At 42.7% G+C, this 16,517-nt stretch overlaps 1 protein-coding gene across 2 annotated transcripts in view; it reads right to left on the reverse strand.

Moving 5' to 3' along the window:
* The window catches only part of KIT (KIT proto-oncogene, receptor tyrosine kinase), an 89,745-nt gene that overhangs the window by 6,013 nt on the left and 67,215 nt on the right, over positions 1-16,517 (reverse strand). Inside the window, exons 8-17 of one of the 2 annotated variants that reach the window (XM_040483337.1) lie at positions 11,309-11,423; positions 9,585-9,766; positions 8,242-8,348; positions 8,018-8,144; positions 7,631-7,735; positions 7,431-7,541; positions 6,111-6,261; positions 4,174-4,265; positions 3,562-3,689; positions 2,378-2,500 (exon numbers count right to left, since the gene is read on the reverse strand). In XM_040483337.1, the coding sequence (XP_040339271.1) occupies positions 2,378-2,500; positions 3,562-3,689; positions 4,174-4,265; positions 6,111-6,261; positions 7,431-7,541; positions 7,631-7,735; positions 8,018-8,144; positions 8,242-8,348; positions 9,585-9,766; positions 11,309-11,423 (1,241 nt within the window). Of the gene's footprint in view, positions 1-2,377; positions 2,501-3,561; positions 3,690-4,173; positions 4,266-6,110; positions 6,262-7,430; positions 7,542-7,630; positions 7,736-8,017; positions 8,145-8,241; positions 8,349-9,572; positions 9,767-11,308; positions 11,424-16,517 lie in introns of both variants that reach the window. The other variant, XM_040483328.1, reaches the window with a different exon arrangement.

The following is a 16,517-nucleotide window of genomic DNA, read 5'->3' on the forward strand; positions in this document are numbered from 1 at the left end:
GAAAAGAAAAGAAAAGAAAAGAAAAGAAAAGAAAAGAAAAGAAAAGAGAAAAAAGAAGGAAGGAAGAAAAAGAAAAGAAAGAAAAAGGAAGGGAAGGAAGAAGGAAAGAAGAAGAAAGGAAGAGAGAAAAAGAAAAAGAGAGAAAAAGAGAAAAAAGAGAGAGAGAAAAAGAGACAGAGAAAAAGAAAGAAAGGGAAGGAAGGATGGAAGGAGGAAGGAAGGACACCTTCCAGTATCCCCTCCCAGATTTTATACCTAAGTTCCTATAGGGAGCTTTAACCTGAGATTGAAGGTGTCCTGAACTCAGGGGCCTGTGGACTTGGAAGGGGAAAAAAAATGCCACACATTCTTATTTTCACTAACTTCTAAATGAAGTTTAGCATTTCCTTAAGTTCTGGATGAAAGCAATAAAGCCCAGTAATGTCAGCAGGTCCCGTGATTCCATCACCAACGTCACTGCAGACACCTCCATCATGATTAGTGTTTACATTCATCACCACTTTGAAATCAGTTTTTAGACCCACGGCTAGAACAGGTTATTCTGTGTAACAAAGAAACACGCGTACTGATGTCAAAAAATATCCTTTTTTAATACTTTGATAACTATATTCCAATTTAACTGCTTTTCTTGGTAATCCTATAGGTTTTATTCTATGCACTTAAGACAATGTTCTGACAAGGTATCCGCTGGCTTCACCCGCAGAAATATGACGAAGAACCTACAAGGAATGGAAGAACTTGCCGAGAAGCTGACACGGGGAGATGCCACATGACTATGATGTAGCAAATCTGAGGCAGTAACATGTTGTGGGAGTTTCCCTACTTTTAACTTGTCCCATAAATCCTCCTTGCCCAGGAGCCTGGTGAAGAGAGATCTGTAATTGGTTCGTGCAACAGACTTGAGCTGGAGCCCACAATCTAGAAGCCTGGTGGGACCTAACCCATCCTTGTTCATTACAGGTCGCGAACCAATCACAAGCTATTAAGAAGCCGCAGCATAACCACTGTCATGATTATTTATATCCCACATAAGACATCTATAAAGAACAGTCAGAAGAACGAGCGCCATGTGCATATTGGCTGCAACGCACCTGAATTCTGTAAAGTTCTAAGCACTTCACCTAGATTCACTCAATTAACCCTCCTAACAACTTGATGAGTCAGGTGACAGTATCATTTCCCAAGAAGAGAAAAAGAAGCAAGGTTGAGAGGCCCCGGGTAATTCTTGCCAAACGTCACAGAGCCATTAAACGATGGAACCAGATTCGAGCTCGGCAACGGCAGTCCAGAAACTGCCGTCTTCCTCCTCTTGCCCTTCTGTCAACATTCCAAGGCCTGGATCGGGGACTACCTCTCATTCTTTCTTCCAGTAGTGCATGCACCGGGATGGAGAGAACTTGGTTTCATTAACCCTCGTAATAATGAAGTGCAGCGTCAGAAGAGATTGATTAGAAATACATGCCTTGATCAGGAAGGAAAGCCAGAAACACTTCTGTAAAGCCAAGCCAAGTACAGCCTACCCATAGAGATGGCCACAGTAACGCAGGACAAAATATTACATTATCCTAAGGCACACACACAGCTACCATCAGGAATAAATCTGGACTGGGGAAACAGGCCTAGGAAATAGATGCAGAAGAATATATACACGGGACTATATGGCTTCCCACACTAAACGGGATGCTACTTTGTAGATCATGGGCTCTGGATTCAGCCTTTAACCGACCTGTGTCATCTCAGAATCAGTGATGCTTATTACTAAAACATATAAAACATACTGAGCTTTAGTTTCTCCAACTCTGAAAGAGTGAAGACATTGCATTCTAACACCCAGGGGTTGTTCTCAGGATACAATGAAAATTGGCAACGAAATAAAGCACTCTGAAGTAAAATCACTATGTTCTATAAGCCCATGATTACTTACGAAACTATTTAATATGCTCTCTATTGGTTGTAAGATCCAACATTCTACATACCTAATTCTGAACATAACCTTAGATTTTAATCTTTTTCACATAGCATGTCAATCTCCAGATAAAATTCCCCCGCTGTGACCTTCAGGCCCACATTTGTTTCACTTGAACAAAACAGAGTTCATTGCTATTCTCAGGCTATAATGAAAATTAAGGCTATTTCTGTTTCCTTCACATGCCCCATAATTACACAATTAGAATTAGGAATTCTATTATCGGAATGTTAGTTGTAGTAATGTTCAGCATACCATGCAAATTTTGCTGAAGGACACTTAATTTGACTGCTAAAATGCATGCTATCTCAAAGGTAGGATTTGCATTACGAAACTCATAAAAAGCAATTCTTAGAAAAACTTGAGACTAACATCCTTCATTGGACTGTCAAGCAGAGAGCGGGTACTTACGTTTCCTTTGACCACATAATTAGAATCATTCTTGATGTCTCTGGCTAGACCAAAATCACAAATCTTTGTGATTCGACCATGAGTAAGGAGGATATTTCTAGCAGCCAAGTCTCTGTGAATACACTATTAGGAGAGTGGGAGAGAAAAGAAAACCATTTACATTTATTTTAAACTCCTCAAGAATGAAAACTACGTGCAACGTTAGGATGCTGCTTCTGTCACACAGGTCCAGTAACTTGGCTTCGCACTGAAACTATTCGGTGCACCAAAAATAAACATCTAAATTACGCTCTGAATGATGTGTGTTTCGCATCGTTAGGACCTTAATTACTACAATCGCTTTCAAAACCAACTCGAATACATTTTCTTCCTCTTAGGACTGCTTTCATTCACAGGAAAATACATTATAAATAGTCACATCATACTTTTTAAACTGAAAACTCATTTTGCATGCTTCTTTTTGAATGTCCTTTTATAGAGTTTCTGAAATGTGTTTGCAACTTCAATTTGATGTCTCCCAAGGACACAGGGAAGAGGCTCTTTATTTCAGCCATCCTACATCCTCTTTTAGTTTGGTAATTGTTTGGAAATGTCACCAGTGACACTTACGGGGAGGATCTGTTACCTCCTCCTAGTCTGCCAGTCCCATTTGCTAGGGCACCCCCTCACCCTTCCAGAGACTCTGTTCCTTGTTTTGATCCTATCATTCTCTTCCCATCCCCATCTTTTCCCCAAATGCTTATCATTCTGACTCCTTTATTCCCCCACACTTCATAAACCATACAATATTTGAGGTCCAACTTCAATAAAGCCCAAGTATGTGCTTCACCAAGCATTGCAACTGCATGAGGTACCCCTTCCTTTTGCTGATGAAATCATTCTCTCTATTTTCTAAGAGCAGCTCCCGTATCCTAAAAGCCAAAGTTTTTAAATGAATTCAATGCATAAAAAAAAATATTCATAGAAAGCTCATTTAGACAGGCTTGCACTTTAAAGCTTATAAATGAGACCAGGAATTCCAAAATGACAGCAGTTGGAATATGAAGAAACTAAATCTCCTCTGTTTTTGGTTACTGCACTTCAAAATGACACTGTGCATTCGAACTATGGCTCCCAAGTGCTCGGTGGGGTTGCGGCTGGGGGGTTGGTGTGGGAGTGCTTTCCCGGGAACCACGCCCACTCACATTCTTCGAGGCGAGGAATGCCATGCCCTTGGCCACCTGGTACGAGAAGCTCAGCAAGTCCTCCAGGTCTAGAGCCAACTCATCGTCCTCCATGATGGCGGGAGTCACATCTCTTTCTATGTATGAGCCTGTTAGGAGGAGAAGGACTTTGTTAGCAATTAAACCTCAAAGCAAGGAAAACAGAAGATGGTGACAACAGGGATACCAAAGGGCTGGTAACGAAGGGACTGATGTGAACGTGCAGGCAGGTCATCTCCCCGGTGCTGAGGACACGGAAGTGCTCAAGCACAAAGTTAATATGCATCACCTGGGGCCTCAGGGGAGCAGGATGGTGAATTAATACAAAAATCTCCTGTTTTTGATACGTAAAACATGTATCTGATACATTTTGACATGCAAAATACATATTTGATACACATAGATTTTCATACATGCAGCAAGATGCGCGTACACAGTAACAAATGCTCTGACCCCCAAACCCACTTGGAACCCTTAACTGCCATTCAACATTGGCACCGTTACTGGGGGCTACTGTAACGGGGAACCAGCCGCCATGGGGCATGGTATTATATTTCATAGCAGTATGAGAAATCCTCTCGAAATGACACCTACCTATTCTGGCAGATCTCCGTTTGTCTGCCTTGGTTGGCACAACATAAGAAACTCCGGGTTTCATGTCCATGTATTCATTAGTACTATCGTTGCTGGGAGAGAGGAAATACCCATCCATCAAATCATGACTGGACAAAATGGGAAAAAGGGGAGTACCCACGGGGCAGGCTCTATCCCCTCATTCCCTTCTTTACAGAACAGGCTGATTTTGTTCAAAGAAAGTACTGCCAAGTCTGAGTGAAGAAAATCTTGTCCATAAGATAGGAGAGTTTAATATTCAACATTAGGGTCCAATCCCCAGGAATGAGACGGCATGTTTTGTGTGCAATCGTAGATGGGATTCGGATTAGAAATGCCCCATCTCTTGACACCAGGGATTTAATGGGGAAACAGAGAGTAAAAAAAAAAATTAACCCCCATCCCCTTAAACTCTCTAAATTAGCCCCAAGAGACAAGATGAAAGAGACAAGACACAAAGGGCAAGAACTTCTGAGATGTGTTATGGGGGGAAGGCAGGGATCGTTAACATATAGCGACTGATGGAAGAAGGTTTTAAAAAAACCAAGTTTAGTTCAGATAAACACCAATAATTTGGATGATTTTCTGAACCATCTGGACCTCTTGAATCTGCAACATTTGGCTGGAAAGTCTTCAAGATTTCTAGTACTTCCTGCTTCTGATTAGCATAGAAACACTGTGACAACAATCTCCTTCAGATTATGCTGGTGGTTCCAGTCCCATATGGGATCCCAGTGCACAAAGAACACCACGTCGGATTGAACAATTTAGGCCATTATTTCAGAAAGTTGAAAAATATCTATGGGGCCAAGGTTTTTAGAAATAAGGCAAAGTGGCTCATTTATTTATACAAAGAGCATATGTTCTGGAGAAACTAACCAAAGGTGGTTTGTACTGCATTTTACTACCACCTGACACTACCCAAATTTACTGGGCTAAAAAAAAAAAAATAAAACAAAAAGCCTTCGCCTGGGGTTTAAAACTTTAGCCAGGGCAGGTACAGAAAAGGGCTTTAAGAGGTAACCGTCCACCAATAATATTTGCTGAGGTCTTCTTGAGGGCCTGGAGTCAAGTTCGAAAGACAACGTCTTGCCATCTCAAAATGCAGGGGGACAGAGTGAATAAAAGGCAGAGGAGAAATCCAATACACAATTTCAGAAATATAAAGCATAAGGGAGGAGTATCATTTCTGCTGGCCTCTGGGTGAATCTAGGAAACCTTCATAAATGGTGGATCTCAACCTTTGGAAAGAACGGGCAAGGTATGGCAGAGAAGAATCCTATTCTGGTTGGTAAGCCACATTCGTCCTCCTTAAAGGAATTTGAAGCTCCTTACACATCATTCAAATCCAGAAGTATATTAAGTATAAAACAGATGAAAATAAGGTATAGAACTTTTAAAAATGTGCTAGTCTTTGTGCCTTTTTATAGCATGATGAGTTTTTTAAAAAAGGGCAAGGTATACAGAAATAATTCAGAGGTAGATGGTGAGAAACCTACATGCAGAGATACGTTCAGAGCTCTCTGCCACTCTGTTAAAGGTTTTCAAGAAGTTTACTGAGCCAACTCAACAATACAGTAGCAAGCCCGACAGGGTGAATGAAATGACACACAAGAACAGAGCCATAAGAGAAACAGGTACAGAATTCATTCAACTGAACGGAACTAATGCCTTGAAGCAAACTAAAGATGCATTTTAAAAAATCAACGGAAATCTAAGTTTAACACTCTTCAAATCTTTACAAACACTATTCAAACTTTCTAAATTGTTGGTGACATCTAAATGATTTAATAATTCTGATTTTGTGCCTCGAAGTATCTCTGTTCAGTTTTTTTTTTTTTTAACAATCGGCCTTGATTGCAAACCCTTATGACCCCTCGAACTGCCTGTCGACAGCTATTTATGTAAATCAGCCTTACCAGGAAGACTCCTTTGACTGCAGAAGGTTCTTATAAAGTGCCACTTCTGCATGATCTTCCTGCTTTGAGCAAATAAACGAATCACGTTTTCTTCTCAAAAAATTCAAAAGATCACCATAGCAACAATACTCAGTAATGACCAGGGTGGGCCCTACAGGCATATAAGAGAAGGTTAAATAAAGAGAGATGAGATATATAGACAATGCTGCCCCCCCCCCCCATAATTACACTCAGGAGTGATCATAACCATTAACATTCAGGTTTGTTTGATAAGACCACTTAGTACCAATACAATCCTACCTATTGACACCGCTGGCAAAAAAATAGCATTCTGTGGGGTCAAACTGAACAAGCAAGTCCCCTTTACCTGACTTTCTAAGTAATGTCAGTATGTCAGTGCTTGGAGCCAGGTATGACTGCTGGCTTTACAAAGAGTTACCGCTTTCAATGTTGTACGACTATCAAATTTCCTCCATGAATCCTTTGATTCACTTCTGTTTGCAGGGGCTCCACACCCTCTCCCACCGTTATTGTGGAAATGACGCAGAGAACAAACTGCATAATAAGAAAAAGCAACCACAACGGAACAGCCAGCTGATATGTGACCGTGCCTACAACTGCAGCCCTGAAGTTATTAACAGGCAACTAATTCACTTGGGCAGACATGTTGGTGAACCATGCATGATGTGGATGCCACCTTCACGGGGGCTGTTTTAAGAAATTATGGAGGCCGTCAACTTGACCGCGAATCTCTGTACATCTTGAGGAAGATGGCTCATCTGGTCCTTTGGACCAACATGTTTTCTGGAAACATCACAGAAATCCTTGATGGAAGGCTCTACCTCAGAACTGCTTCAGACTGGAAATTTATTTTCTTGCAGAAGTGAAGTGTCTGCCTCATTTGGTGCATTATTTGAGAACTGGCAGGCTTCGAAGTCTATCTTTAATTATGACGTGCAAATGAATGTTAACCCTTTAGTGACTACAAATGATCCAGCAAAGTATAAAGCCTGCAAGATCAGGAGACGTGCTGGATGAGAGGAGACATTCTCAAGATACTCAGGAGGTCAATGTCGAGGCAACATATGTGACAGTAACTAGGGTATGTCCTGGGCTGTCCCACCCATGACGATAAAACTCAAATACACACTCTGAAGAACAACACTTTTGGGAGCAGAGGCGTGAAATCGAGCAAGAGGTAACAACCTGGGCAAAAATCTTGCAAGAAGCTTGTAATCGAGCATTGTCGAAATTGTATTAAAATTTCCCCTTTTTTGATCATTTGAAAGCTAATAAAAGGTAATTTGGTCATGGCTTTACCTCCAACGGTGCATGCTCCGAGAAGATTCACAATATTCATGTGATTGCCGAGGTAACTCAAGACTTTGAGCTCGGACATGAGGGCTTCTCGTTCGGTTAAATGGGCACTTGCTAAAATTAGAGAGATCTCATTTTAGCAAAAAGTACATCTGGCAAGCCAATGTTGAGGGCATGCAGCAGCCTACAGGAGAAAAGCTTACGTTTGAGCATCTTAACAGCAACGGTCATGGCCGCATCCGACTTAATCAGGCCATATGCAGTGGCCTCAACCACCTTCCCGAAGGCACCGGCACCCAAGGTTTTCCCTGCAGAAAGGAAGAGAAGAGAGCACGTGGTGGTGTTGGGACCAACGGACCACCTGTGTAATCTCAAACTCAACAATTAAGGAACTGTTACGGAATTAAGGACAAATCTGTCCATGACATCTCCCTATAATGTGCAGTAGGCCAACTCTATCAAAGGTGGTGACATTTCACAGAAAGCGCGGTTTCGGGTGCAACAGAACAAAGGAAGTTATTGGGGTTCCCTAAAGTCTTTGTTATGCGCACCCAAAGAGGTTACACGGAAAGCCCCGGCTTCATACTGACCAAAACTCAGCCTGTTTCTGGGAAACTCCCATTTGTGATCGTAAGGAAGCTGTGTTGGGTCTATGTAAACATAATTGTTTCCATTTATCTCCTCCACAACCTTCCACTGCACTTCATACATGGGTTTCTGGTCGGGGGAGAAAGGGAAAGGTATATCATCTTTTAATGATGAACATTTCAATCATTACAGTGCTTATTAGGGGAGAGAGCAAAGGAAGGATTACCTGTAAATATTTGTAGGTAAGTATCATCACGATAATACACATCATACCAGCTGCGATCACAAAACCAATCAGCAAAGGTGTGAACAGGGTGTGAGGATGCATTTGTTCTAAAATGAAAGGGGAATGTGGAATCACAATCTACTAGCAGGGACGGATCTTTACCACAACCACCTGACCCCAAACTCGCCCATCTCCCATTTTACAGCCCATGGCAGGGTTCAAAGCCATGGGCATTCTCCGCTCCTTGCCTTGCTTATTATCTTACTCTTGTTATTCAAAGGAATCTTTTCAAATAACAACTGAAACCAGGCTCCTGTGGAGGTTGAGATTTCTGTAGCACAAGAATAATTTTATGCCGCTTGTCAACAAAAAACAACATACGAATGAGTTTTGTACTTCAACCAAATTCCTGCTTTGGACAGCTTGAAGAAGTTTCCTTTCTGGAGGGTCTAAACTTTCTTCTTTATGCTTCCCTGCATTTTCCAAATTTTCTACATTGAGCAAGAATTTCTTTTACAACCAAGAAAACATTGTAAGAAAACATTTTTAAAATGTTCTTTCATTGCCTGAGTAAAAAAAAAAAAATCTATGATGAAGAACAATGGAAGATTCTTCCTTCATTACTCAAAACTGAAAACACACGACTTTTTGGCACACATCTTTGCCAACTCAAGAAAACAAAAACTAAGCCCTAAGAATGTAGGCGCCCGGTTTCTTTGTCTTCTAACTTCATACCAATTCATCAATTTGTCCACAAGGATCATTTAACTTATGTTAGCAGAGGTAGTCAGTCACTCATGATTCAAATTTTGCAGACATTAAAGAAATAGTTCACTGACGTGACTTCATAAAAGTCAGTGTTAGCTTTCTGATACAGTGCCTGGCGACGTATTAAAATGCGATTTTAAATAACTAAAATTTTAAATTAAATTTAAATTTCTAAATTGCCCTAATTCTGGTTATGTTTGGCTATACGGTAAATATACTCCCCTATTTTTTTCTCTACCCCTTTAAATGGAAATGATTGGAAATATGCGATTCATTTTATACACACACACACACACACACACACACACACACGCGTGCACGCGTGCATGCATGCATACATATGTGCACAGACACATGTAAATATAAAGTGTGCAGTTAAAATCACTACATACGTGTTATTAACAAACAGTGCAGAATGAAACTTAGTGAGTTTGATGACGGCATGGTACAATGTAGAAATTACCAGAAATGACATGGCCATTGGTGGAATGGACTGAAAATCATGATTGATATGGCAGGCAGAGCCTAAACATCCCCTTAAATTGGATTAAAAAGAAATATACCTTTGCTGTTACCTTTAAATGCAAAGTTAAAAAAGGCAGAAGTCTTGCCCACATTGTTGGAAGCCCTACACTCGACTGTGCCATTGTGTTTGAAAGCACTGTAATCGATGGAACTTTGAACCACTAGTTTTCCAGACGGCGATACAGATGAGTTTTGCATCTGCACATCCAGTGGCCCAACAGGAACAGGACATCTAGAGGGAAGAAAAATAACAACCCGATTTACTCCAGAAAGATCAACCATCATGAAATACAATGGGTTTGGCATACTTTTCAAACTAAGTTAGCAGGTCATAATCAGGAATTTCCTTTTACGACCAACAGCGGGAGGACAGATGGGCACTAGGTTCCCTGGCACAGTGAGAAAGAACAGCATGGTGGACAAGAAGATCCAGGGAGTGAGACAGGAGTTCGAATCCCGATTCAAACACCTATTCCATTAAGCGGTTTCATGACCGGTTTCAACGGTACATGAGCGTTGAAAAAGAAGAGCCTAGAGGAGGAAAGAGTTAAAGTCTACAAGGATGAAGACAGGGCGGCCCCCAAATCCCCAGCGGCTGAGACCCCGCAGCTCCAGGTTTCAGGTAGGGAGACAGAAGCTGTACCATCGGCTCGTACTCCAGGCAGCAAAGCCCATCAGGGGCTAGACCCAGACGACCCTATTTTAAATTATGTCCTCCATACGCCCAATACCTTTCTATTCCCTCACCTCGTTTTATTTTTCCCCTTAGCACTCAACACCCGATTACGGTAGCTGTTCATTTCATCTTTCGCGGACCTCTACCCATTAGACATAAACTCACAAAGCTGGGACTCAGGTGTGTTTTGCTCACCAGACCGGCATCTAGCATACAGCGGCCCTCCAGAAACATTTGCTGCACACATCACAGTAACTGCTGGGGTTACTGCCACTGCCGGGGCATTTCCAGGGGTCTCGAGCCCTCCTTATTGTTCCCCAAAGAAAACATTCCACTAAAACTCCGCTGAAAACAACAATCCTACGTAACCTCTTCCAACTCGTCGTGATAAAGAGGTCTATTCTGTGAAAAATAAAATTCCTATTATTATCCTGACTATTCAATGGTGATGTTACACTGGGCTTTTAAAGCCGGAGCACAAAATAGCGTTTGATGGATAAAAACAGCAACGTTGACCCCATTTTCATCTTCAGGTAATGTGAAAGGACAATTTAAGGCTTAAGTGCAGATTGCGAGGGAGAGGAAAACACAATGCCAGATGTGCTCTGCTCAGGGGCTGGGCACCTAATCAAGGAGAAAACCTTTTAAAAACACGCAGCTTACAAATGCCATATGTATGTTGTAACTGCACGATCATTACTTTTTGGTAACTTGGCAATTAACTTCTGAGGTAATTTTTTTCATGGTAACTGCAGCCACGTTTCCGACACACATTACCTCCTGTATAGAGAATGGAAATCTAATTACTCTGTCCTGGAAAATTGCTTTATCTACCTGCGGGCTAGAAATTGCGTGATAAATCCAAAAGATAACCACCAAAATAGAGAAGTCGCTCAGTAATCATTTTTCAGCAAACAAAATTAATGTCTCCCACGAAAAATATAGCAATTGTGCCCCCTACAAAGCCACGTGGAGAGAAGAACAAAATAAACAAAGCTTCCAAAAAAAAAAAAAAAATCTGAAAACATATCTGAAATTCAACTAAATTACAGTCCTTCCCTTACGCATGTCAAGTGGTACCCAAAATCATCACCTCACCTCTGCTCAGTTCCTGGACAAAAATACCAATCTACTGTGGGCTCCGGGAATCCAGCTACCAAACACTGTAGTATGCCACTCACGAGACTTTCATGAGTCAGGATTTCTGGTTTTGCTGCAGGAAAAGAGAGACGGTCATACGTCAGACTGCTGGAAAACCTCACCAAGACTTCCTCCCTCCCTTGCTTTCAAGTCCTTAGAACTTTCTTGAGGTTTGAAGAGGACCCGGAGGGAACACATTCAAAGGGGAGAATCTGAAGCAGGGAGGGAGGCAGAAGTGAGGATCAGACCAGGAGGGGCTTACAAAGAGCTGCCCAGCCCCAGCGTGGACTGTCCACACTGCGGACGTGGGGGTCCCCGAGAGCTCCCCGTTCGGGGATGACTGAAGTGGGGTTTGCAGGACCACCTGGCAGGGTTTCTGTTTCCTGTGAGGGGCAATCGGAAAGACGGCTTCTAATCCGAACTTTAGGATGCCAGACTGTTGGGAAGGTGGAAATCGCGTTTAAGATTCCTGCCACCAGAATTTCACATCACTGAACCTGCCATAGGAATTTCCAGTTATGGCACGGACTGGGAGGGATGAAATTAACAGGAGTCCCAGGAAAAGAAGTCCCCTCTGCCCATCTCAGGAAGGTCCTCTTTTGGGGGTGAGGGGAGGGGGGGTTGGGACAGAAGGGAATAGGTGCGAATGAAAGAACGGAATCATACTATTTACAGAGAAACCCAAACAGAAGAGTAGAATACAATACGGGCTTTGAACTCCGAAGTTTTATTTCAAATGCAAAATATGGACAGAAAATTGTAACGGGAAGCCAGCCCGAGAGTTTTATTCATACATACACCTAAACCTGTGTACAATCACTGAAAAAGTAAATTGTATCAGCAGGCATGCTCTAATTTGACATTTCTGGGTAACTACAATAATCAACTGGTATTCAATCAAGAGTGCCCTAAAGCACTGCAAATTCTTGAGATTATTTCTAAAATGAAAGGAAAATGAACTTATTACGTTCAGTTGTTCTCCTGAAGATACACTGGAAGACTGCTAACCCTTTGAGAACGAGCAGGCCAGACTGTGAGCATCCGACAGCAGGGAGGAGGGGATGCTCACCCTGAATCCTTAGCACAGCATCAGGCACAGAACTATGGGAGGCCGCACACGTGGCGGCCGGGCCTGCAGAAGGGAGCCCACACTTACCAGGAACCCGCCCCCCATCAGGCCTCCTGGTGCGTAACGTGGGAATAATGACCGTACCCATTTCACAGCGATGCTATGACAATTAAATGAGATAGAGCACACCAAGAAGGAAGAATGATGTGCACAGAAATGAAATAGATTTATTTGTTATTAGTTTGTTAATGATTCAGTTATCGTTTTCGATTCAGAGCACCTACCCTTCTTGGTGAATCAGGTTTGCCACCGCCTAATTTAAGTGTATTTGCCACTCTAAATACTCTCTTCAGCGACGTACAAATTGCTTGAGATAACGTGATAACGTGTATGTGTTATAACTCAACGCACTGGGAATCTGACATCGAGTATGTTGCAACCGACTGGGAAAATACACGTGGTAAGAAGGTTAAGACGGACAGATCGGAAGCTTAGGAGCTAACTCCCTCAAAGGAAGGGAATGTTATAGAACCACCTCTCGGCACCTCACCTCCTTGCAGGCAAAACAGCTTGGCAGGGATCAGAGTGTCCGCATGCATGGCACACCCACCTGCCACTCAGCCTGGCCCCGCGGATGGGCAGGCCATTTGGCTAATATGCACGAAAGAGTGGCACTCCAAAGCGATCTCAAGGTAGGGGCCTCCTTGAGAGTTTGGATCCAATGCCAGCTTTCACAAATAGAGCAAGAAGACGAGCCATCGTCTTGCAAAAGCATCCATCTGGCAAGTCTCATTTAATTATCATGGGCAACTGTGTGATTGGGCTGAAAAGTAGGACAGAACACAAAAAAACAGTGGAACTTTAGGAGAATGCTATTTGCTGGAGACGGGAGGCGCCATACGGCAGGTCTCTCTGGACTCCATTCAAGTGTCATCTCCTTTTTCAAGCCATGCTCAACTCTCCAAAGCCAAGTTGGTTGGTCTCTCCTCCCTGTTCCTGCAGCATGTTAGGGTACCTGACACTCTTATACGACATCCTGGTCTGCCTCTTCCATCAGACTCTACGTACTCAAGGGCAGAACCACGTCTTACTGACTGTACCTCGGATGTGGAGCAGGGGCAGAGCTGCGTGGACAATTAATTCCCCTCCAAAAGAACAAGGTCCCCAGAGTCAAAGGAATTCGATTAGAATCACAAGAAGGGACCTAGAAGAAGAGACTAATGGTGACTTCCCTGTGTGGGGGGCACCATTTCCACTATTTTGCAATAGCGGGCCGTAAGATAGCCACACATCTACCTGTTCATGTGAATTTTTGTTTAGCGCAGAGCTTCAAGATGAGGGGGGAGGGTCTACACAGAGATGGGAAAGATAACTGGATAGGACTTAGACGGGAATCGAGATTCTAAGACAGATGCCCTTACACCAACATTCGTTTTGTCACCCATCCTTCCGAATGCCACACGATAGATTCTTTCAGTAGAATTAAATATAAATCGTGTGTGTGTGTGGGGGGGGAACCCTGAAAGGATACTTCAGATGTTAACAATGGTTATCCCTGGGTTACGGAGAGTTTCAATTTCATTCTTTTGACTTACCTTCTCATTTTTTTTTTTTTTTTACAATGAACACGGAGCTAATAATGAACCAATAAACCATTTTTTAATTAAAAAAATTGGAACAGCTCAAAATTACATAATCAGTTACATTTAGCTCTGGCTACAATCAAGATCCAAGCCTTCCAGCATGACACCTGGTAGCAGTTACACAACGGCCAGGCCTGGCAAGTGGCGCGGTCCGGCTGGCCTACTTGTTCTTGTGTGCTGGTTAATTGGGCAGATTTCTAAGTTACTGTCTCAGGCCAGTTGTAACCTAAGGCTAACAGGGAGCTTTCATCCAGCTGGTCCTTAGCCTGGCCAACCAAGCTCAGAAGGCCTCCAAACTTCAATGTGCATTTGAAGCACTAAGAAGTTAAATGTAGATTCCTGCCCCCTCCCCCACCCCCCAACCCAATCCCAGAGATTCAGTAAGTTGAGGATCTGACCCAGCAATGTGCCTTCCTAAAGTACCTACGAAAGACCCTGATCAGGGCCGGGACTAGGGTGAGGCCAGAAAAAACACATAGGGTGTGGATTTTAAGAAGGCACTCACCCTCCTCAAGGTTTGTAAATATAGGGCTGGCACAGTCAGCGAGCACGTCCTTAAATTTTGCACCCAAGGCGCCTCACCCTAATCCCAGCCCTGTCCTAACATTGGTGATGACAGACCTCATTTTGAAAAGGCTAAATTACATGAGTACAGTTTCAGCTCTACATGGCAAGTTGCACTATGAAAATGTTTAATGCATAAAGAATGAGCTAGGTATAAATCTGATTCCTAAAAATGAAAATCTGGGCTCATCTGCATTTTGTAAGTGCCTCAGTGCACTGTGTAAGGCATTAAATATGCATTTTGCTTTTAAAGATACATAACTCTGCAATTCTCCAGGTTAAATCTGAGCTGTGGTTTCTGAGATATTCGGCAATCAGCAGTATACCAAATGACACATTCCCTAATTCCTCCCAAGTTGGAGGTTTAGATAAGCCTAAGAGGTGTATGAGTTATGTATTTCCTGCGGAGATTAAGAAAATAGCCTTTTCTCCTTTCAAAGCTTCATGGACCTGAGTCATTCCAGTGTCTCCAACAACACTGATCAGCTTGTAGGCTGATTTCAGAGTGCTTAATGACTCTACTGAGAATTTATGGCTCATGCAATTAAAAATCCTAACCATTTGCTGATTTACCCCAGAAATATGTGGTCTTGAAAAATATTCCTGTGGCCACCATCAGGCCCATACGGAAAGCAAGAACAAAACAAATTTTTTTTTTTAATTTTTTTTTTTTCAACGTTTATTTATTTTTGGGACAGAGAGAGACAGAGCATGAACGGGGGAGGGGCAGAGAGAGAGGGAGACACAGAATCGGAAACAGGCTCCAGGCTCCGAGCCATCAGCCCAGAGCCCGACGCGGGGCTCGAACTCCCGGACCGCGAGATCGTGACCTGGCTGAAGTCGGACGCTTAACCGACTGCGCCACCCAGGCGCCCCAAGAACAAAACAAATTTTTAAGAACACAGCACAGATAATAGGAGCTGGGGTGGGGGTGAAAGGAGACACACAAGTAACCGGTGCAGAAGCATTTTGCAGTTGAACTCCTCTCGCCCCCCCCCCCCCCCGACCACTCGACCGGCTCCTGCTACGCATGCACATTTACCCACGCTCTATCATCAGCAAAGAACATGAACTTAGGTCCCCAAACAATAAAGAAACTAAATGAAGAGGGCTCATAAGGATGCATTTTGTTTTTATGCCTGTAGGTCTGCTGGTATTTAATGTGACAACACAGCAATGCTTTGTAGCAATCTGTCACTATTTGTGCCTCGGTCAAATCTATATTCCTGCCATCACACTGTTACGATAAAGGAACGTAAGTCAGCTAAAATAGGAGTAGAAAACAATTCAGGTTAACTTTTACTTCTGCTTAAAAATCTCCCCAGAATAGATATATTGAAAATAATTTTGTTTGACACATTCTTAAAGATCGCCGGAAACTGGCAGATGGGCACTTTGATAGAAGTTTGTTTAACAAATGAAATAAAACTTCAACTATAGGTGCCTGTATCCAGGTATCTTTAACAGAGTATCTACCATTAACACACACACACACACACACACACACACACACACAGTGGCACCCGGGTGGCTCAGTCGGTTAAGCTTCCAGCTCTTGGTTTTGGCTCAAGGTCATGCTCTCACAGTTCATGAATTCGAGCCCCGTGTCGGGCTCTGCACTGACAATGAAGAGACTGCTTGGGATTCTCTCTCCCTCTCTCTCTCTCTGCCCCTCCTTAACACTCTCTCTCTCTCTCTCTCAAAATAAATAAAATTAAAAACAGAAATCAAAACAAACAAGCAAAAACACCCTCCTAACAAAGTGATGTTCTAAACTAGGGGTAAGCTAACTTTCAATGAAAGGGTGAGGCAATAAATATTTTAGGCTCGGATTTTTTTCTACCATTCAAAAAAAAAAAAAAAGTCTTAGTGTATGGGCCCTTCAACGTTT

This window comes from Herpailurus yagouaroundi, unplaced genomic scaffold, assembly GCF_014898765.1.
Source record: "Herpailurus yagouaroundi ecotype Mexico unplaced genomic scaffold, PumYag 28, whole genome shotgun sequence".
NCBI lineage: Eukaryota > Metazoa > Chordata > Mammalia > Carnivora > Felidae > Herpailurus > Herpailurus yagouaroundi.